Genomic DNA, 20,617 nt, shown 5'->3' with positions numbered 1-20,617 from the left:
TAGAGGCTTTGGGAACAGATGGACTGATTTCGAACCCTGGGTCTGTTCTGAATCAGCTCCATGCTCCAAGAAGCACGGTGAACACTGCTTCTTGGAGTTTTTATGGGAATCCAGTGATTGAATGTGCATCAAGAGACAGGGTTGCAGGAGCCTCCTCTGAAGGGGAGTGTCTTTTCCTCTCTTTTTGGAGGTCTGGAAAAGAAGGAGGAAGGGGAGGACCTTGCCTGAGTGAGTAGTGGAGATTCCAGAGGTGGGTAGGGCTCATTGCCCCAAGGTAGGAAAAAGTTAACTAGTCACTGTATCAGTTTCAACAACTCATTCATTTGGCCGCATGAATGAAGCTTCCAGGGGGAGTCAGGGTGGGACTTGGGTTAAAGAAAAGGCAGTCTTTGAAGGCAAGAGGGCTAAAAGCCTTGGCTAGAATCAGACATCCTGAGCTGGAGTCGCAGCTCCAACACTGACTAGAATCTGGGCAGGATCCTCTTTTGCAAAATGGGGAACGAAAACCCTCACTGTGTTAAGTCCATGTAGGATTAAATGATCTCATGCAAAAACGAGTTGGCACATAGTTGGGGCTCTATAAAATGGAAGCGTAAGAGCGTGAATTATAGGGAAAAGGAATGAAGTAATGTTGGTTTCTTTGACCTTATCTTCACCTCAGGAAAGAGAGGCCATAAACTCCAGGATGTCTTTTTACCTGAGTGTTGCTCTAAAAGGGTTGATCTGGGGTGATCTCTGGGTGAGGATGGGCCCTTCTGGAGGTGAGCGACAGTTTTGGAGGTATGAGGAAACGATTCAGGGAGGAGGAAGGTTTCAAGGCTCTTCCTTGGAGACCGAGAAGAGATGGTTTTATGGCCCTAAAAGTGATAGGGCCATGGTGGGGAGGGGCTGGATGACACCCCTGGGAAGGCTGGACCATGAAGACCTGTGTTCCCAGCTGGGCAACAGGCTCAATTGGCATGGAGTCGGGGGAGTGGTCCACATCGGGAGGACAGAGAGCAAAACGTATCCGCGGTCATGGGCAAGGACTGTGTGAAGATTCTTGGGACATCGTTGCCTCGGAAGTGGTGCCGGATTAGTTTCCATCCCCGAGGGTGGTCTGCTTCCAAGGAATATAGAAATGTGAGATCTCTTAGACCTGGCTGTGGTGGGGCTAACTTCTTCTCCACAGGGGCTGCATTATTCTTTGGAGGGAATCGGGAGAGAGTGGGCTTGCTTGACAGAGAGCAGGCTCTGAAGTGGAAGGGGAGGAAGTCAAGCAGTGGGCTTTGAGGTGGCCCCATCCTCTGTAGCCATCCCAGAGTCCCGCATGGAGCCCACTCTCCTCTGATGTGCACCCCCAACCCCACCATACCCCACTGGGAAAAGTGGAGCCAATACTTTGGATCCATCTGCTGACCTCTGCGCTTGTCCACAGGCCCTGGCACCACAGGTACCCAGCTGAAAACCTGGGGCATTTACTCTGACGAAGGCAAGACCGCCTCGCCCACCGCCACCCTAGGTCTAGATGATGGGGAACTTGGAGAGCGACTCCATAGCGCTCTCTAGTGGAGGCAGAAGGAACTGCCTCTTAGAGTCCTGGGGCCGCCAGGTGGCCTCTCTGGCTCCGCTTTCCCCAGAGCAATTAGGAAGGAGTGGACCTCTCTCTCTCCTCAGAACACAAGGGCGGTGTGGGAAGGGCTGCAAAGCTGGCTTCTCCAACCTCCTCTTCTTTGGGGCACAGCAGCGTGCTCTAGGTCACAGGACGGAGAGTGGCCGAGCCCAGCCCTGCTCCCTTGTCAGGCTTGGGCTCATTCCTATTGCGTTTTCTGTCTCTCAGGATGAGGCTGAGAGCCCAGTGGCATTAATATTAATTTCTCCTCGCTGACTCCAGGATTTTTTTTTATAATTTTTTTTTTAATTGGAAAATGTCCATTTTGAAATTCTGCGTCTGCTTTAGTACGGAGGGCTGCTGCTGCTGCTGCTAAGTCACTTCAGTCGTGTCCAACTCTGTGTGACCCCATAGACGGCAGCCCACCAGGCTCCCTCATCCCTGGGATTCTCCAGGCAAGAACACTGGAGTGGGTTGCCGTTTCCTTCTCCAATGCATGAAAGTGAAAAGTGAAAGGGAAGTCCCTCAGACGTGTCCGACTCTCTGCGACCCCATGGACTGCAGCCCACCAGGCTCCTCCATCCATGGGACTTTCCAGGCAAGAGTACTGGAGTGGGCTGTTTTCCACTAAATATTTATTTACTTATTTGGCTGCATCGGGTCTTAGTTTTGGTGCGTGTGCTTTTCTCTAACTGTGGCACATGGATCCAGTTTCTCCTCAGCATGCGTGATTCTATTAACAGTTCCCCGACAGGGATCAAACCTGTGTCCCCTCCACTGGAAGGCAGGTCGTCAACCACTGGACTACCAATGAAGTCCCTGGGGGGCTCTTTTTGTTGTGAAAAGACCTCAGACATGTCCAGGAGCCACTGCAGGCAACAAGAGGCGTATCTCCTTGTGGTTATTTGATCATGTGAAGGGCTCACCCTCACACCCACAGACAATCTGGTTTGGTAGCTAGCTAGTCCTACAGGCTGGTATTGGAGGAGGCAGCCCTAAGGAAGCCTGAAGCCCAGGCTGATGTTCTGACCTGATCCTCACTGAGATTGGATGCTGCCACAAAGAAAAAAGGGGCTACTCGGGATTTCCAGGGCAATGCCCAGATTCAGAAAGACACGGGGCAAGCGCCAATCTGAGAGCTGCCCTTTGCTGGGTCAGCACTTTCCTGACGGGCTTCCCAGCGCCGTGCTGGCAGCTGTGGGGCAGGGCTGGGAAAGAAAGCCTTCTTCTTTAGAGGTATTCTGATGGAGACAGGGTGAAAAGAGACACAGAGAGATGGAGAAACAGACATATGCATAGACAGACAGAAAGCATGGGGGGTGGGAAGAGAGAGTGAGAAGAGTCAGGAAAAAAGGAAAACAGAAAAAGACAAGATAGCGAAGGCCCCGGGCTAGGAATAGGTAGAGAGGTCCCTTGTTCATTCACTCAGTCACACGTGTTTACTGAAGCTTACTGTTCTAGGTGTGGGGAAACCTAAGGATGGACGGAGACAGACCGAACAAGGAGAGAGACAAAGTGCGGAGTCTGGGGGTGGAGAGAGGGAGCCCCGGGCTCATCTTAGCTCATCTTAGCTCCCACTTACTGCAGGACAAACCTGCTCCACCTCCGGGTTTAGCTCTGTGACTGTGGTCATGTTACATACCCTCTCTGAGCCTTAGTTTGCTCCCTTGTAAAATGACTGTAAAATTAGTACCTACCTTATAAAATGACTCTGATGGTTAAATACAAACAGGGCAAGCAAAGCAACGGGAGTCTTACCTGGAGGCGCTTTCATAGAAGAAACCACACTCCTCCAACCTTTGTGCGCCCTTTTCCCAGGCCCACTTAGCACAGAGGAAAGGGGACTCAACAGACTGGGAGGATGGACTTATGAATTCAGCAGACTGAGAACTCAAGTTATTCACATAGTCCAAGGGGAAGTCGGGGGTGGACACATTGCCACTGACAGTCAGGAAACGTCCCTCTGGGGGCTAGATCCACACCTATTAGCTTTTGAGCCTCACAGCAGCCTGGGGAAGTCAGAAGTATTTTTACCATCCAAATCCTTTGCTTGACAACTCACCACTTTTTTTCCCACACTGGTCTTCTGTCCTTGCAGTCACATTGCTCCATCCCACCTCAGGACATTAGCACATGCTCTGGCCCCATGCAGGCCATCCCCACCCCCAGGACACTCTTCTGCTGGCTCGCTTGCACTCACCCTTCACTCAAGGGCTTCTTCCTCAGGGAGATGCTCCCCAATCTCCCCAACTGGGCCACACTCTCATTATGTGCACCCCATTTCCCTACTGACAGCGCTCAGCCCAGTTTTGCATGGCACATTTATTCTTGAGAGTCTGTTTTAGCCCATAGCTGCCTAAGGAGGTAGGGGCTCTGTCTGACTTCATCACCTCATCCCCAGCACTCAGTAGGACACCTGACACATAGTAGGTGCTCAGTATAGGATGAATCCAAACTTACAGAGAGGAAGTTGAGGTCCGGAGAAGGGAGACTGCTTCCCCAAGGAAGTGGAAGAACCTGGCTTTGGACTCAGAACTGTCCGGCTCCAAAGCCAGTGTCCTTAAAATTCTTCTGCTGGGTGTGTCCTTGCAGACACAAGCCTGGGGTGTCCAGGCTCAGGGGAGGAGCCTGTCCCATCCTCTGTTCTTGTCCATGCCCGCTGGTCTTGGAGAAGGGGAAGTCTGGCTGGGTGGAGTGGTGGCAGGCGCCTAACATGTGAGTAAAGGCTGAGCGTTGACAGAGGTGCAGGCGCCCTGGCCCTGCTTAGTGGCTAATGGAGGGGCGGACCCACGCACCACACCTGCCCTCCTTCCCCCCGCAGCCAGATACTTGTTGACTCAGGGCCCTCCTGGGGCTGCACCTGGGCCCAGTGACAGACAGCAAGTTGGGGGGAGCAAGTGGGAGGTGTGAGTAGTGGTTCGCCGGCAAGCAGTGGGGTCCCTGTGGTCAGAGGAAGGCTGCCCTTGTCCCCTAAGTCGCCATCTCCTCTGCCCTTTGGGGACACCTTGCAGGTGGAACTGTGTGGTCCTCCTCTGTGCCTTTGTCTGCCGGACTCCTCGAAGCCCCTCCTCTCCACGCTCTGCTTGGAGCACTGAGGGCACGGGTGGCGCCGTGGCTGCTGGCTGTGCTGCGGTGTTGGCTGCAGCCTTGCCCATGGGGCTGCAGAGGCCGCTGACTCTGCTTGGGTCTCAGGCGCCAGGGTGTCCTGAGTTGCCTGTGCGCTGCTCCATGTTCACGCTTTGGAGGTTTCCCAACGTGGGTGTTGGAGGTGAACCCAGAGGGCAGCCCCTGAGCCCTGAGAGAGTAGAGGAATGAGCCATGTCATATGGCCTCAAAGGAATGGCTCGCTCAGGCCAGGGCTCTGCCAGCCTTCTTCATCCCTGACCCCACCTGGCCCAGTCTGGTTCCCTGGGCCATTCAGAGAGCTTGGGAGAGGGCAAAGGATGGCCCCCAGGTGCTGAGGAGTAGGACTTCATTTCTGGGCCATAGGAGCTGTCCAGCATTGCTAGCTCCTCTTTGCTTACTGGAGGCAGGGCCAGATGTGGAGAGGTTTGGCAGATGTGGGGAGTAGGGTTGCACTTGGGGAGTGCTGGGCATTCATGGAGAGGCCCCTCCAGGTAAAGGCCTCACACATACCATCTTTCTGGCCCCTGACAACTCTGCTCAGAGCAGCTTCTCATGGGGAAACTGAGGTCAAGTTCCCAGGGATAGGGATGCTGGACTGGGAGGCATCTCTTTCTCTCTCCAGCCCACTGCCCCTCCGAGCCCCAGTGGGGAACGCCAGGACTGAGAACAGAGGCAGGCTCGGGGAGAGAAGTAGGTGCTGGAGCCGACGTGCAGGGATGGCCAGATGTGGGAGGAAGGCCCCAGTCCTCTTAGCTCTCAAAGAAGAGAGGGGAGCAGGCAGTGGCCAGGGTTCCCTCCATGTGGGCAGAGAATCCACCAGGTAAGTCCAAAAGTTAGAGGAGACTCAGGTTAGACAGGCAATCCAGAGCAAATAAACCATCAAGTCCTCATCTTGCTGGCCCTGGAAAGGGGCTGTGGGGAGAGGGCCGGCTGTGCAGCGGTCCCCAGGGCCAGTTTCCCTGGGCTGCGGCAGTGAGAGTCCAAGGATGGGGGCCTGCTACTCTGAACGAGAGTTGAGGCAAGTCTGAAGGGCAGAAAACTGAGGAGGTGGCTGAGGGCAGGGATTGGTGGGATTGGGACCAGGGCTGGAAAGAGGCCATTTCTCATTGAGTCAGCTGAACAGGGGTGCCCCAGGTGGGAGTGTCCGGTCAGCCAGGCTGGTCTCAGCTACCCTGATAGAAATAGGCCTGGGTCCTTAGGATCCCCCAACATGACTGGATTTGCAGAGAATGGACATGCAGGGCCCCAGAGGCGCTACGCTGTCAGCTGTCCCCTCCCCTGCTCCCCCTGGTTCTGCCCAAACTCTGCTCCATCCAGCTAGGTCCCTGGAACCTGAGGCTTCCATCACGGGGTGGCAGTATCAGCATGGGGATGGGGCGAGGGGAGGAAGAAAGGACAATAGGAGCAGACCCAGGCCTGGGATACAGCCTCCCGAGGTCTCCAGTCACCTTGCAGGTAGATGGTGGGCTCACTGGCAGAGCTTGGTGGGAGCCTGGGGAAAGGTTGGCAGCTAACACTCTCACCACCAAGCTTAGTCTAAGAGTTTCCCAGGTGTCAGGCATTCACAAAATGCCTTCAATACTTTTTGTATTATCTGTTTAAAATTTATTTAACATATTTAGTCCCAGTCATTTATTTAGTGCATTTTGGTGCATCAAAGCTCACCTTTCATTTCAACAAAGATATATTATGAAGGAATGGGCTTCCCTGGTGGCTCAGATGGTAAGGGATCTACCTGCAGGAGACCTGGGCTTGATCCCTGGTCAGGAAGATCCCCTGGAGAAGGGCATGGCTACCCACTCCAGTATTCTTGCCTCGAGAGTTACATGGATGGAGGAGCCTGGCGGGCTGTGGTCCCTAAGGTTGCAAAGAGTCAGAGATGACTGAAGCGACTCAGCCTGCATGCATATTATGAAGAAAAGTCTATATTACTACCAAAAAATGAAAATCAGAATCACTTATCAAGGAAATGATACAAATAAATACTTAATGTCTAGCAGATCCTGTTGCTTCCTAAAAGTTCTGGATCTAAGACTGGCTTTGGTTTTGATAAACAGCGTGCTTGTCAAGAGGGGAAGGATGTTGAAGAGGGCTTAGGGTCTGAGGTTTTCTCCTTGACTGAGCAAAAGTTTGGAAAATGAAGAAAGGAAATCTTTTTTTTTTTTTTTTTCAGCAAATGATTTACTATTATTTAACACAGCCTCCATACATTACCTAAAAGCATCCCAGGGAACACTGGTTGTTTATGAAAGCCTTTTTAGCTGCAGCGCAGAGGTCATTGTCTCTTCCAGAGGTCATTGTTGATGACGCTAGCCTCTCTCTTCTTACCTTTAGCTCTTCTTTAGGCTCTCAGCGGCTCCTACCTGGAACTGGTTATCTTCCCTTCATTCAATTTGTTGGGATCCTACTTGGGCCAGACCCAGTGCTAGGCACAGGATCAAGTTCAAGATGAGCAGCAGAGGCATAGAGGAGTTTATATTATCCACGTGCAGTGGGGATGAGGGAACACAGAGATACATTGTGGAAACTGTTATGGAGCAAAGTGCAATCCAGAGGGAGAGAACCTAGGAAGGCTTCACAGAGGAGAGGGCACACAGATGGGTCCCCAAAGACAAGCAGGAGTTTTCTGGGTGGAAAAGACAGGGAGGAACACCTCAGCTGAAGGGATCTGCAAGCTGAGCATTCTCCAAAGCATGCAGGGTGTGTGCGAACATTGTATAGTTTAGTTAGGGGTCCTGGGGAAGCAGGAGAGATGGGGTGAGAAAGATCAGGACGAGCCTTGAAAACCAGGAATGTGAACGCTATCTTGGGAGTGAAGGGAGGTCAGTGATGGTCAGACAGGGGTTGGAAAGTCCACTCTGCTTCTTGTGTGGAGAAGGAGTCAGAAGGCTTGAGAAGAGCCAGGAGTTGGTAGCAAAGGTCCAGGTGGGGTAGGAGTGGATAGGGACTTGGGGGGGTGCTGAATGAGAAGAGGCAGTCTATCATTTTTAGGCCTGTGTCTCCTACTAGGAGATGGGCTGACTATTAATGTCATCACTTTATAGAAGATGGAATGGAGACACAGAGTAGTCAAGTAACTTTCCAGAGTCACACAGCTAGTGAGCGTGGAGCTGGGGTTGAGCTCAGGCAGTCTGGTCCCAGAGCCTGCCGCCTTCTCTCCTACTCTCTCCTGGCCTCGCTGATCAGAATATGCTCTGACTTTCTTCCAGGGGCAGGGCTTTGTACATCCCAGGAGGGCAGGATAAGTCCCACATCTCAGTATACTTCCCAGGGCTCAGTACAGGCTAGACACCTGTACTGGTCAATTGCCTATCCATTGCTGACCCTGCTGAAGGACAAGGACACTCGAGCCACTTGCCTTCTTGCTCGAAGGTCAGGTTGTATCAGCACTGCTTAGTTAATTTAGTCTGTTCTCCCGAGTCCTTTGTGTGAGCTCTGCTTTCCACTTCCAAGTGCTGGGGGGCACACTGCTTGTCACTGTCTCAGGGTTTCTGCCATGCCACTCATCTCTTCCATCAGACTGGAGACCCTGAGAGCAAGGACGGGGCTCCCCGTCAACTTGGGGCTCCTTGAGACCTGGGAATTTTTACCCACACAGGTAGCTCCCCCATCCTCTATGATAACTCCTTGGTACCCTGGCCCCAGCTTACCCACAGGGGGCACCAAGTGGGAGCAGGGAGAGTGCAGACCGCGATGATCACCGTTCTGGGGATTTCTATCGCGAGGAACTAAGTCTCAGAACTGCTGTTAGGCCAGTGGAGACCAAACTCTAGGATATAGGTCATCCCCTTGTCAGCAGAACTGATTTATTGGTGCCCTGGACAGCCTAACATCATCAAATTACCCCACACAATGGAGAGAGGCTGGGCTGCCTTCAGGCAGTCACCAAAGGACGCTGAGCCTGCGGCGGCTTGGGGCAGTCCGGACACCTCCCGAATCCCAGACCTCCTTTGGAGTCTGTCTGGGGGCAACTGGGGCAGACAGTGGGCACACCCAGGCGTGCCACCATCCACTGGAGGTATAAGTAAGCGGCCTCTGTGACAGCTCTGCATCCTGGCTCCAGAGCCCACAGCACTCCTACGACTGCTTTCATCCTTGGGCAGCACCATGAGTTGCAGACAGTTCTCTTCGTCCAGCAGGAGCCGCAGGAGTGGCGGAGGCGGCGGGGGTTGTGGGGGCAGCATGAGGTCCTCCTCAAGCCGCTTCAGCTCCAGTTATGGCAGAGGGTCTGGGGGCAGTTTTAGTGTTGGGAGTTTTACTGGAGGCCTTGGGGCTTGCATTGGTGGTGCTGTTGGAGGCTTTGGGGGGCTTTGGGGCTTTGGCGGTGGCATTGGCAGTGCTGTTGGAGGCTTTGGGGGTGCTATTGGAAGCGGAGATGCTGGCATCCTGCCTGCTGATGAGAAGACCACCATGCAGGATCTTAACAGCCGGCTGGCCTCCTACTTGGATAAGGTGCAGAAACTAGAAAGGGAAAATGCTGACCTGGAGACTAAGATCAGGGACTGGTATGAGAGGCAGGAGCCCAAGAACATCAGGAAGGACTACTCTCGCTATTATGACACCATCAAAGATCTGAAGAACCAGGTAGGCCGGGGAAACTCAAAACTCTGTCTGTCTCTCACACCTATATGTACACTCACTCACTCACATGCTTTATTTCCTGTGTGAAGGCAAGATGCTGGACTCTAACTTAGATAATCGCCAAAGAATCTTTTGCAAACTTTAACTTCAACAAGAATTTTAAAATTGAGATATAGCTGATTTACAGTGTTGTGTTAATTACTGCTCTACAGCAAAGGGATTCAGTTATATATACATAGGTACATTCCTTTTTGAAATATTCTTTTCCTTCATGGTTTATTATAGGCTATTGAATATAGTTTGTGCTACCAAGTGAGACCTTTTTGTTTATCCTTTCTGTATATAAAAGCTTACATCTGCTAACCCCAGCCTCCCACTCCTTCCCTCCCTCATCCCCCTCCCCCTTGGCGACCGCTGGGTCTGTTTTCTATGTCTGTGATCTTGTTTCTGCTTCATAGTATTGTGTTTTAGATTCCATGGAAACTTGAACTTTTATCAGGAACAGTTCTTGGCCTGGCTCATGCAGAGGTAGTGTGGAGGGAGCATAGCAATGGGGCAACTTGTTCCTGGCTCTGCCGCCAATTCACTGTGTGGCCTTGGGAAGCCTGGTGCCCTCTCCAGGCCTATTCTTATTCTCCTATCCATTTAATAAAGAGAGTGGGCAGACTAGCTCTCAGGCACCTGTTGGTTTAAACTTTCTGTAATCTTGGGGGAAACAAGAGAGATAAGAGTGCTGCTGTCCAAAACAAGTGGGCCGTATGGCGCATGAGAAAGGGCCATCTGTGCCTGTCTCTTCTCTTAGCCCCCGAGAGTTCAAAGCTTTCTAGTAGAGAAAACTAGACATCTTATCTCTCCCTTCCTACTCTTTCTGGGCTCTTCTAGGGATCTGTCTTGATTTTTCCAGTTTGGTTGGACACAGATATGCATTCTAGCTGGTCAAAGCATGGAGAGGACCTAGAACTCCAAGGGTAGACATCATCTATCCGTCCATTGATCCATCCATCTACCCATCCATCCATCCATCCATCCACATGTCCGTCTATCCACTCAACTTAGAGGTTGAGTACTCTCATTGTTGCTCTGGGCAAGCATAGTAACATCTCAGGTGTGGTCTCTGCCCTTGAGAAGCTCATAATCTAGCTAATTTGCTGTTCCCACCCGATTCCCTTGCCTTCACACCTTCTCATGAACAGCCTCTGGATATCTTGTTTATTCTATCCCAAACCTCTTCCTTAGTCATCTTTCAGAGATCACTTCAGTTGCCAGCTCCTCCCTGAAGCCTTTCTTAATCTCCTGTAACCATAAATCCACTGTCTTTTCCTTGAACTCTTCTAGGATATTCTGGTCTTGGCAGGCAACCAAGCTCCTTGAGGAGCTGTATCTCATTGATCTCTAACTCTCACAGTGTCCTTTGTAGTAGATATTAAAGTATTTGTTGAGTGAATGAATGAAGGCCACACTGAACATCCTTGGTGAAGTCTGTGAGAGGTCTGTGCCGCATACCAGCTTTGGAAGCCCCTCCTGCCTCTTGGGCATCTTCCTGGATGGGCTCCTCACCTCCTATGGCTTTTGCCTCCCAGAAGAGGGTCATAGCAGGGGTGCCTGGCTTCTGTACCATCTCCTCTTTTTTAGATTGTGCAGGCCACGGTGGAAAACAACAAGACTTTAGTGGACATTGACAACAGTCGCATGACCATGGATGACTTCAGGATAAAGTGAGTCCTACTTGTGCTCCTCTTCCTCCTTCTGCTGTCATCCATCCTTCCTCCAGCCTCTAGTGCTCGGGAGGTTCCTGTGGGGGCTGGTGACCTCTGGCTCATGCCCTACCCCTGACTGGTCTGCAGGTTTGAGGTGGAGCAGAGCCTGCAACAAGCAGTGGAGGCTGACATCAATGGTCTGCGAAAGGTGCTGGATGATCTAACTATGCAGAAGTCTGACCTGGAGATGCAGTGTGAATGTCTGCAGGAGGAGCTGGTGGCCCTCAGGAAGAATCATGAGGAAGTAGGGTCTTGGCTACTTGGGGCTTGTTGGGGAGAGGGGGGAACAGACGTTCAGGGATAATCGGGGATGGATAGGAGCTTTGGGCCATTGCATGGAAGACACCCCCTCCGCTACTCTCAAAGAGGACATGCACGCCCAACCTATGGTAGTGGTTAGGCTTTGACTTCTCAACTGTGTCCCATCCCATTTTTTGCACCCCAGGAGGAGCAGGAGAGGGCTGAAAGGTGATGGAGAGGATCCCATCCCACCCTGACCTCATATCCCCTTCTTCCCGGTAGGAGATGAACCAGTTGTGTGGGCAGAGCACCGGGGATGTCAGTGTGGAGATGAATGCTACTCCTGGCGTGGATCTTACTAAGATCCTCAATGAAATGCGCGAGGACTATGAGAAGCTCAGTGCTAAGAACCGAAGCGACATTGAGCAGCAATACGAGACTCAGGTGAGTGGTGCGGGACACTGATTCAACCTTCTCTCCCTCCGTCTGCATGTCCTTTCCACCCACCCCTCCATCTCTGAGTCTGCTCGCGCTTCTCAGTCATCCTCCTTCCCATGCATTCACTGCCCACAAGTGTAATTATCAAGTAATTTCCTAGTGCCAGGTTTCATGTGAAGTGCTGATGTCGCAGAGATGAGCCACACAGGATCACTGCCCTGGAGAAGCTCAGAGTTTATTACATGTGTGAACAAAGGCAGAGTGTGAAGAGCTTACATAAGGCTGTGTGCTTTCAGGCTCTAGTGGGGGTACCCAGTGTGCCCCTAGCACTGCGCTGAGCTCCCGATGACTCCCTTCCTCCTGGGTCTCCAGCCCCTAGTGTAGAGGGTGACGCATGAGGACAGAATTTGTGGTGTGTACATGTGTATGCATGCGTCTGGGTGGCACTTTGAAATGAAGTTAAAAGGTGATTTAAAGGTAAAGTGTGAAGAGTCTTAAAGCCTGCTGAGACATACTGACAGAGAAACCGAGAAGCAGAGAATTGACAGAAACTGACAGCGTGGCTGGCTGGAGGGACCCAGAACTCCAGATGACTTGTTTTTGGCTTTGGCTCAGGCTTGGTCCTGGAAGGTGAAGGTGCTGACCAGTGGGGAAGAACCTTCCCCATTCGTTGAGCTGCTCAGTGAGCTTTTGTGTTTCAGATGAAACAGATTGAGCAAGAAGTGACGACCTGTAGCCAGGAGGTGGAGTCCAGCAACAAGGAGGTGACCAAGCTTCGGCACACCGTCCAAGAGTTGGAGGTCGAGCTGCAGTCTCAGTTCAGCATGGTTGGTAGCCAGGCTCTGGATCCTCTGCCTGGGTGGGGCGCAGGAAGCTGCACATGACCCCCAGGGACAGGAAGGGGAGTCCAGCTATGAGGCAGCATCCTTCTCAGTGCCTCCTCTGCCCCTAGAAATCGGCCCTGGAGAAATCCTTGGAAGACACGAAGAACCGCTACTCTGGCCAATTGCAGCAGATCCAGGGTCAGATCAGTGTCCTCGAGGGCCAGCTCGCTGACATTCGGGCAGAGATTGAGTGCCAGAATCAGGAATACAGCCTTCTGCTCAGCACCAAGATGCGGCTGGAGCAGGAAATCAAGACCTACCGCAGCCTCCTCGAGGGTGGCCAGGAGGATTTGTATGTGTTCCTGGCTTTTGTGGCACGCCCCAGAAGTTCTAAACCCCTGATGCTCCCTCTGTTCTGCTGCATACAGCAGTTGGGGAAGTTCCTGTACACAAGGGTCTGATGGGCTGAGGATTTCTTTATCCCGAGGGGGGAACCTCACGGCCTTTCGGCTTTGAGAAAGGAGGATGGTAACAATGAGAGAAGGGACCGCTCCCTGCTCCAGGGAGAGGAAGTCCCTCCCCTCCCAGCTGTGGTGCCAGCCCAGCCTCCGTCCTCTGCCTTGCTGGAGGAAGACTTAGGAGGACTCACATTTAGGTCTTCTCTCCAGGTTCATCCTTGTATATATATGTGGGGTCACCTGTTTTATCTCTGTGCTTTCTTTGCTTCTCAGTGAATCTTATGGAGGTGGACAGTCTGGCTCTGGAAGCAGCAAAAGAAGTGGAGGTGGAAGCAGTTATGGAAGAGGATCCAGGGGAGGAAGTGGAGGCAGTTGTGGAGGAGGAAGTGGGGGCAGCTCTGGTGGAGGAAGTAGCTCTGGAGGAGGAAGTGGGGGCAGCTGTGGAGAAGGAAGTGGAAGGACATCCCAGTCCCAGTCCCATTCCTCAAAATCTGGTGGCTGTGACACACAAGGTAAGGGACAACTCTAAGGTTGTGGGGTGGGGGAGGCATCGGTGTCAGCTGTCAAGGCACCACCCTTTTTAAATACCTTTGAGCCTCTCTGCTATGTCACTTCAGTCGTGTCTGACTCTGTGCAACCCCATAGATGGCAGCCCACTAGGCTCCTCTGTCCCTGGGATTCTCCAGGCAAGAATACTGGAGTGGGTTGCCATTTCCTTCTCCAATGCATGAAAATGAGGTTCCTTATCTCTTGCTTAAGGTCAAACAACTCATAAATGACAGATAAACTCTGTGGGGCTTCACAGCCAGTACTTTTCATCATCATGAGGATGGGGACACCTGGGTCAGCAACAGTTCAGGCAGAAAAGAGTCTCAAGTGTTGTAGTCAGTCGTCGGGTTGTACAAGCCAGTTATATGATGAAACTATCCAAAGGAGCATATATCAAAGATAACAGTCTAAATGCAAGAAGGAGTCAAACAGATGAAGTGCTCTCTAGGTCAGAGAGGTTCCCCTTGTACATGTTGAATCTTGTGAAACAAAAATCTCGTATGAAATTGTAACACAAGGCTGGGTAACATGCCTGGCAGTGCTCAGCTCAGAGGTACCTGGGAGCCGCCCTTCTCTGGAGGGTGGTTTTGTGTGTTGGGTGGCACTGCAGGGCCATGGATGTGTGTCTATGGGCAGAGGCTGGGGCTGTCTTCCCCTCAACATGCAAGAGATTTACTAACAAAAGCTGCTGCACGGAGGACGGGGCTGCCTCCTGAGCCACCATCCTCAGAAATGGGAGAGCAGCTGCCAGCTGTTACAGCAGAGCTTCGGGAATTGGATGGGGGCCGCTAGGACTGGAGGATCCTTCCATCTCAGGATTCTCCAGCTCTTTGAGCTCCAGTCTCCTTGCTCCCCATTTGCCCATTTTCCTCCAAGTCCCAGTCTCTCTGTCTCTTGTTCTAAATCCTCTCTTCTCACTCACCTCTCTCCTGTCTCTCCACAGGCTACCAGACACGATACTAGAGCCCCTGCAGACTTTCCTGGCCCCACCCCAGCCGGACATCCCCCAGATGGTCAGACTCTGGATAAAGCCTGCTCACTGCATTGCAACACTGGGAACAGCTGGCAACAAGCCCCAAGACCCATTTGGGATGGGGCTCGCTGGGCATGTGTGCCTTTGGCTGTCCATTGGCTCCCTCCTCTGGGAGGGTTGGGGAGACCTCTCTCCCTCTGTCTGGTTTGGGGATGACCCCATTCCCTGCCTTATCTCAATTTCCCAATAAAGCTTTCCTGTTGCAAATCAAACCTGGACTTTGACTCACTTGTTCCTTGGGATTGATAAGGGGCAGAAAGGAGGTGAAGGGAGAATCAAAGGAATCCACCTGTAGAGTATTGGTTAGCTTTTCTATCAGCTAACTTCTATTTGCAACAAAGCAATCCATAATTTGGTGGCTTAAAATCACGATCATTTACTCAGCCCATGCTTTCACAGTTGACAGTTTGGACTGGGGAATTTTGTTTTCCTTTAAGCATCTGTGGTCAGCCCCAAGTCAGCTAGGTAGCTCTGCCTCTGGGGCTTGGCTGCATGCTGGTTGGGAGTGAAAGGGTCACATGACTCTCTTCTTCCAGCCAGCTGGCTCAAGCAAGTGTTCCAAGGGAATGCACAGAGCTGTGCAAGGCCTCTTGAGGCTTAGGCTCTGAGTGGTCACTTAGGCTGTTGGCCAAAGCAGGTCACAGATTCAAAGGCAGGGGAAATAGACTCCTCTTGATGAGAGAAGCTGGAAAATCATGTGGCAAGAGTATGGGTGGAGGGAGAGCAATAGTGGGCCAGTTTTAAAAAATGTTTATTAATTAATTTTTTTGGCTGCACTGGGTCTTAATGGTGGCATCCAGGATTTTCAATCTTCACTGTGGCATGCAGGATCTTTAGTTGCAGCATGTGGGGTCTAGCTCTCTGACCAGAGATCGAACCTGCTTTGGGAATGCAGAGTCTTACCCACTGGACTACCAAGGAAGTCCCTGGGGCAAGTTTTTGCAAACCATCTACCACAGTCTCTCAGCAGATCACAAGTTAGTTACAGAGGGAAACAAGACAAAAATGAGGTGGGATTTGCTTCAGAAGATTTCACAGATGGTGAAACAAAGACACAGTTCAAGCGCTCCAAGGCAAGGTGAGGACTATTCCATAAGACAGCAGCGGGCAATGTTTTCCAAGGGTTCTGACTAGGGACAGACAGCCCTCAGCCTGTGTTCCAGATGCTACAGCTGTGTATCAAACCCCCCTGAAGCTTAGATGCTTAAAAGAACAATGTTGATTTGGGACTTGGTGGGAACAGCACACTTCTGCTTTGCTGGGTGTTTTCCTGGCTCACAGGTTTGGGCTAGAAGCCTGTGAAGTCTTGCTCACTCATGTTTGGCCCCTGAGCTGGAAAGACTCAAACCTGGGGGCTGGACCTGCAGAGGCTCCTTGACATCTCTGTATGGAGACTCCTAGTGTGATCCCTGGAGCAGAGCAGCCTCAGAGGAGACAGACTTCTTACACACTGTCTTGGGGCTCCCAAGATATATGTTCTAAGGAAGAAAGAACCAGGAAGAAGCTGTTTTGCTTCATGGCCTAGACTGGGCTTCCCAGGCGGTGCTAGTTGTAAAGAATCCCCCTGCCAATGCAGGAGATGCAAGAGATGAGGGTTCGAAACTGGCTTGGGAAGATCCTCTGGAGTAGGAAATGGCTGCCCTCTCCAGTATCTTGCCTGGAAAATTCCATGGGCGAGGAGCCTGGCGGGCTAGAGTCCACAGGGTCGCAAAGAGCCAGACACGACTGAGTGATGGAGCACCGCACTGAAGGTCAAGCAGCGTCATTTCTGCTGTACTCACAGTCTTGCCTGGATTCAAGAGGAGGAAGCATAGACCTTACAGGCGGCCGAGTTCAAAGATGATCCAACCAACAATTCAAACCTAAGGGCTGCTGTGAAGGGATTTTGGAGAAGTCTCTACTGCTTTGGCCTTAAGATAGAGAGATTAGACACTGAGCTGGACATAGTCACCTGCATGCATGTGAGCTAAGTTGATTCAGTTGTGTCCGACTCTTAGTGACCCTGTGGGCTGTAGCCCACCAGAACCCTCTGTCCGTGGGATTCTCTAGGTAAGAATACTGGAGTGGGTTGCCATGCTCTCCTCCAGGGGAGCTTCCCTATCCAGGGGTCAAATCCACATCTCCTGCATTGCAGGTAGATTCTTTACCTGCTGAGCAAGCAGGCAAGCCCCAGACATAATCACATAAGCTCTTAAAAAAGCAGAGAATTTAGAATTCTTATTCGCTGGTGGCACAGTAGATGAGAATCTGCCTGCCGATGCAGGGGACGGATTTGATTCCTGGTCTGGGAAGATTCTACATGCCGCTGAGCAACTAAGTCCATGCGTCACGACTACCGAGCCTGTGCTTTATAGCCCATGTGCTGGACTATTGAAGCCCACACACCTAGAGCCTGTGCTCTGAAACAAGAGAAGACACCACAGTGAGAAGCCCGGGCACCACAACAACCTTTAACCTGCCTTTCCCAGAATCCCTTTCAGGTGTGAATCTAGATATAGTTTGAGTTTTGATGATCAGATGCTATTCTGTAGGACATGAGTTGAGGGGAGAGAGATCTGGAGGAAGGATTTTTTTTTTTTTTGTTGGCATAGATCTACCTGTTACGATATGGTTCTAGGGCACTTATTGTAGCAGACCAAGAGTTCCTTTGGGGGCTGATTATGTGGTGTTAATGTGGGAGCCATACCTAGAGGCTCAGTCTAGAGTCTGCGCCTCCAGGCTTCTAATGATTTTGAATCTCCAGATTTCCAAGTCTGTGGGTGCCTGTCTTTACTGATCAATGGTCTAAAGTTTACATAAGAGCCTTGACAAGACTGGGATTTTCAGTTGACGCTGTGGTTTGGCAACTTGGAGAAACCAACTTTTAGGTGAACTATTAGCTACTTCAGCCTTGTAAGTACAAGAAATGAGAGATCTTTTCAGTATATTCATGGAAATCTCCAGTTTCTGACGATCCATAGAGTTCAGATCTTAGGAGCCTGAGTATATTACTCTTTCTATAAATTCTCCAGTACAGTTAGAAGAAACTAGACAACGTCCACTTTATCATTGAACACATGGGCTTCTAGAGTTTCGTATTTTAACAATAGTTGGATTTTCAATGCTTTCAGGCCTGCCTAAGCCATATATAACCATATAACCATTCTGATTCTCATATCATTCACGCAACCACGTTTATTGGGTAAATAGATATTAAATTCCTTACATGTGAGACACTATTCAACGAAAAAAGAGACAAATATTCCTTCCAACCTGGAGCTTACACTAGAGATGAGGGAGGGAAAATTCTGTCATAAATAAATTGTCATAATAGATTTTAAGACGATAAATGCAAAGAGAAGTCAGTGAGCAGGTGGAATGTAAGCAATGCCTTGCAGAGTGAGGGAGGCAGTCAGGTGGGTAGGTGGTGGGAGATCAATCTAGGCACAGGGCTTGGGCGTGTAAAGGCCCTAAGGTTGGGAATGTGTTTCATATATTCAAAGACAAGGAAGGAGGCCAATGAAGTTAGAACAGAGTGAGTGACGAAATCAGTGGTAGAAGATGAGGATAGAGAGTTAAGTAAGAAGTAGCTGCATCACTTAGAGCTCTGTGGGGCCCTCTAAGGAACCTGGCTTTTATGCCCAGGGACATAGGGAGCCACTGAAGCTGAGAGGGAAGGACTCCCAGGTGGCAGGTGACAGAGGATGGAGGGAGCCTGCATGTCCGAGTTCACTGCCTGGAGGGGGATCCTTCCCATCCCCAACGAGGAACCATCACACCAGTCCTTATATGAGCATATTAAAATTTTTCATTATATTAAGCCAGGGAGATGTTTTTTTATTTAATTTTTTATTAAAAAATATTTTCTTGGTGGGATCCTTGTTCCCCAATCAGGGATTGAACCTGTGACGCCTACGGTGGAAACTTGGAGTCTTAACCACTGGACCACCAGGGAAGTCCCAAGCTAGAGAGATTTTTAAGGTTGTCGCAGCAGCTAGCATTGACGTGGATGTCTAGCGCACAGGACTTTCAGCAGAGAAACAGCCCCATCTAAGTTAAATTTTAAAAGGATCCCTTTGGTTATTGCTTAGTAAGAGGCTGAGGGACCAGGTGTAGAAACAGAGAGACTGGGGAGGGAGGTAATCCTAGTGAGAGACCAAGGTACTCGGAGTGGAGATGGTCAGAGGCAGTTGGCTCTGGGGGTCATTGAAGGTAATACCATCAGGATTCTTGTAGAAAGAGAGGCATCAAGGAAGTTTCTGAGTCTGTTGTCCAAAGAGCTGGAGGAGAGGGACTGTCACCCACTGAGATGGGAAGGCTGTGAGTGGAGGCCACTGGGGTGAAAGATGAGTTAGTTTTGGACATGCTGGATTCACAAGGTCTCTTAGACAATGTTATCAGATGAATTACGTCTCCTCAAGTTCATACGCGGGCTTCCCAGGTAGCTCAGCAGTAAAGAATCCACCTACAGTGTGGGAGACATGGGTTCGATCCCTGGGCCAGGAAGATCCCCTAGAGTACGAACTGGCAACCCACTCCAGTGTTCTTGCTTGGGAAATCCCATGGACAGAGGAGCCTGGTGGGCTACAGTCCATAGAGTCACAAACCGTCGGACACAATTGAGTGAGTAAACAACAAGTTCATAGGCTGAAGCCTTAATCCCTAGTACTTCAGAACATGAGCGTATTTGGAGATAGGACCTCTGGAGACACAAGTAGGTTAAGGTGGGACCATTAGGATGGCCCTAATCCAATCAGTCTTATAAGGATTGGTGTCCTCATAAGAAGAGGACATTTGAACACACAGACACCAGGGTTGTGCTTCCTCAGAGAAAGACTGTGTGTGGATACAGCAAGAAGGCAGCTATCTTCAAGCCAAGGAGAGAGGACTCAGGAGAAACCAAACCTGTGACACCATTGGTGTTGCCCCTTGCAACACCAAATCTGCACTTCTTCTATCTTCCAGAACTGTGAGAAAATAAATTTCTGTTGTTTACACCATCCATTCTGTGGTATTTTGTGGCAGCCCAAGCAGGCTAAGACAGGCCCCCAAGTAGAGATTTCTTAGGTGTCTTTGGCCCACAATCATCCCTTTTCCTAAATTCTGTATCAATCAGTGCTTTCACCTGCGAAGATTGAAATGCTCCTGTTGAAGCCAGTTGGTTAAGGGATGTTCGGTAAGTCACAGCATCTTCAGGAAGAACTCCCAGAGAACGAGTCTTGAAGGCTGCACAGCTGGAGGAATCCCACTCCTGCCACCAATTTCAGGCACAGACATGGCGGTACGTCCCACTCGATGCTACCGCTACATCCCTGGTGTTGCTGCTTCTGGAAGCTGGATGCTTCTGTAGCCACTCCTGCCAGATGGATTCCATGGAGCACTGCTGCCTTAGGACGTGAGCTCCCAGCGGCAGGCTTTTGTGATGTTTGGCTGGGAGATCCTGGTCATGTCACGGCTGTGCTCCATCAGCGAGGAAGGGTGGTAGGCTAATTTCTTCTACAATGAGGAGCAGGGCTTCCCAGGTGGCGCTAGTGGTAAAGAACCCTCCTGCCAATGCAGGAGGCATAAGAGATGCAGGTTCGATCCCTCCGTGTTAGTCGCTCAGTCGTGTCCAACTCTTTGCCACACCCCATGGACTGTAGCCCACCAGGCTCCTCTGTCCGTAGAATTCAGCAAGAATATTGGAGTGGGTAGCCATTCCCTTCTCCAGGGGATCTTCTTGACCCAGTGATCCAACCCGGGTCTCCTGCATTTTGGGTGGATTCTTTGCTGTGGCAAGGTGCAGACACTGATAAAATCCTTCCCCCCCCCCCCCCCCCCCCCCAGCCCTGGGAAATCTGGCCTTGAAGTGTGCATTCGGGAGACACAATCTAGATTAAATCCCTCTCAGAAAGAATGGATGCCACCTTCTTTCCAGCTTCTTTCCACCTTCTGACCCAGCTGGAAGAGGAGTTTCACCCAGTGAGACCCACGGGATGCCTCTCAGAAGGCCTGGCCCTCCCCACAAATGATCTGATTCTCAGGAGAACAGCAGCACCTCC

General features: G+C 51.0%; 1 protein-coding gene across 1 annotated transcript; it reads left to right on the top strand.

Moving 5' to 3' along the window:
* The first annotated feature begins 8,711 nt into the window (after positions 1-8,711).
* KRT9 (keratin 9) lies at positions 8,712-14,815 on the top strand. Its single transcript, XM_004023155.5, has 8 exons — positions 8,712-9,301; positions 10,931-11,013; positions 11,143-11,299; positions 11,578-11,739; positions 12,435-12,560; positions 12,686-12,909; positions 13,289-13,527; positions 14,508-14,815. The coding sequence occupies exons 1-8, from the start codon at positions 8,825-8,827 to the stop codon at positions 14,525-14,527; spliced, it is 1,488 nt and encodes a 495-aa protein (XP_004023204.3). The 5' UTR covers positions 8,712-8,824; the 3' UTR covers positions 14,528-14,815.
* The last annotated feature ends 5,802 nt before the right edge of the window (positions 14,816-20,617 follow it).

The sequence above is a fragment of the Ovis aries genome, chromosome 11, assembly GCF_016772045.2.
Source record: "Ovis aries strain OAR_USU_Benz2616 breed Rambouillet chromosome 11, ARS-UI_Ramb_v3.0, whole genome shotgun sequence".
In the NCBI taxonomy this organism is placed as follows: Eukaryota; Metazoa; Chordata; class Mammalia; order Artiodactyla; family Bovidae; genus Ovis; species Ovis aries.
The sequence above is the reverse complement of the archived record's forward strand: the minus strand, read 5'-3'. Positions and strand labels throughout refer to the sequence as shown.

What these genes read in the sequence shown, in the direction of transcription:
- KRT9 (XM_004023155.5), top strand. Translation starts at nt 8,825, where the DNA reads ATGAGTTGCAGACAGTTCTCTTCGTCCAGCAGGAGCCGCAGGAGTGGC. An exon ending in TCAAAGATCTGAAGAACCAG is followed by an intron (nt 9,302 to 10,930) that starts GTAGGCCGGGGA and finishes CCTCTTTTTTAG; the next exon opens with ATTGTGCAGGCCACGGTGGA. An exon ending in TGCAGTCTCAGTTCAGCATG is followed by an intron (nt 12,561 to 12,685) that starts GTTGGTAGCCAG and finishes CTCTGCCCCTAG; the next exon opens with AAATCGGCCCTGGAGAAATC.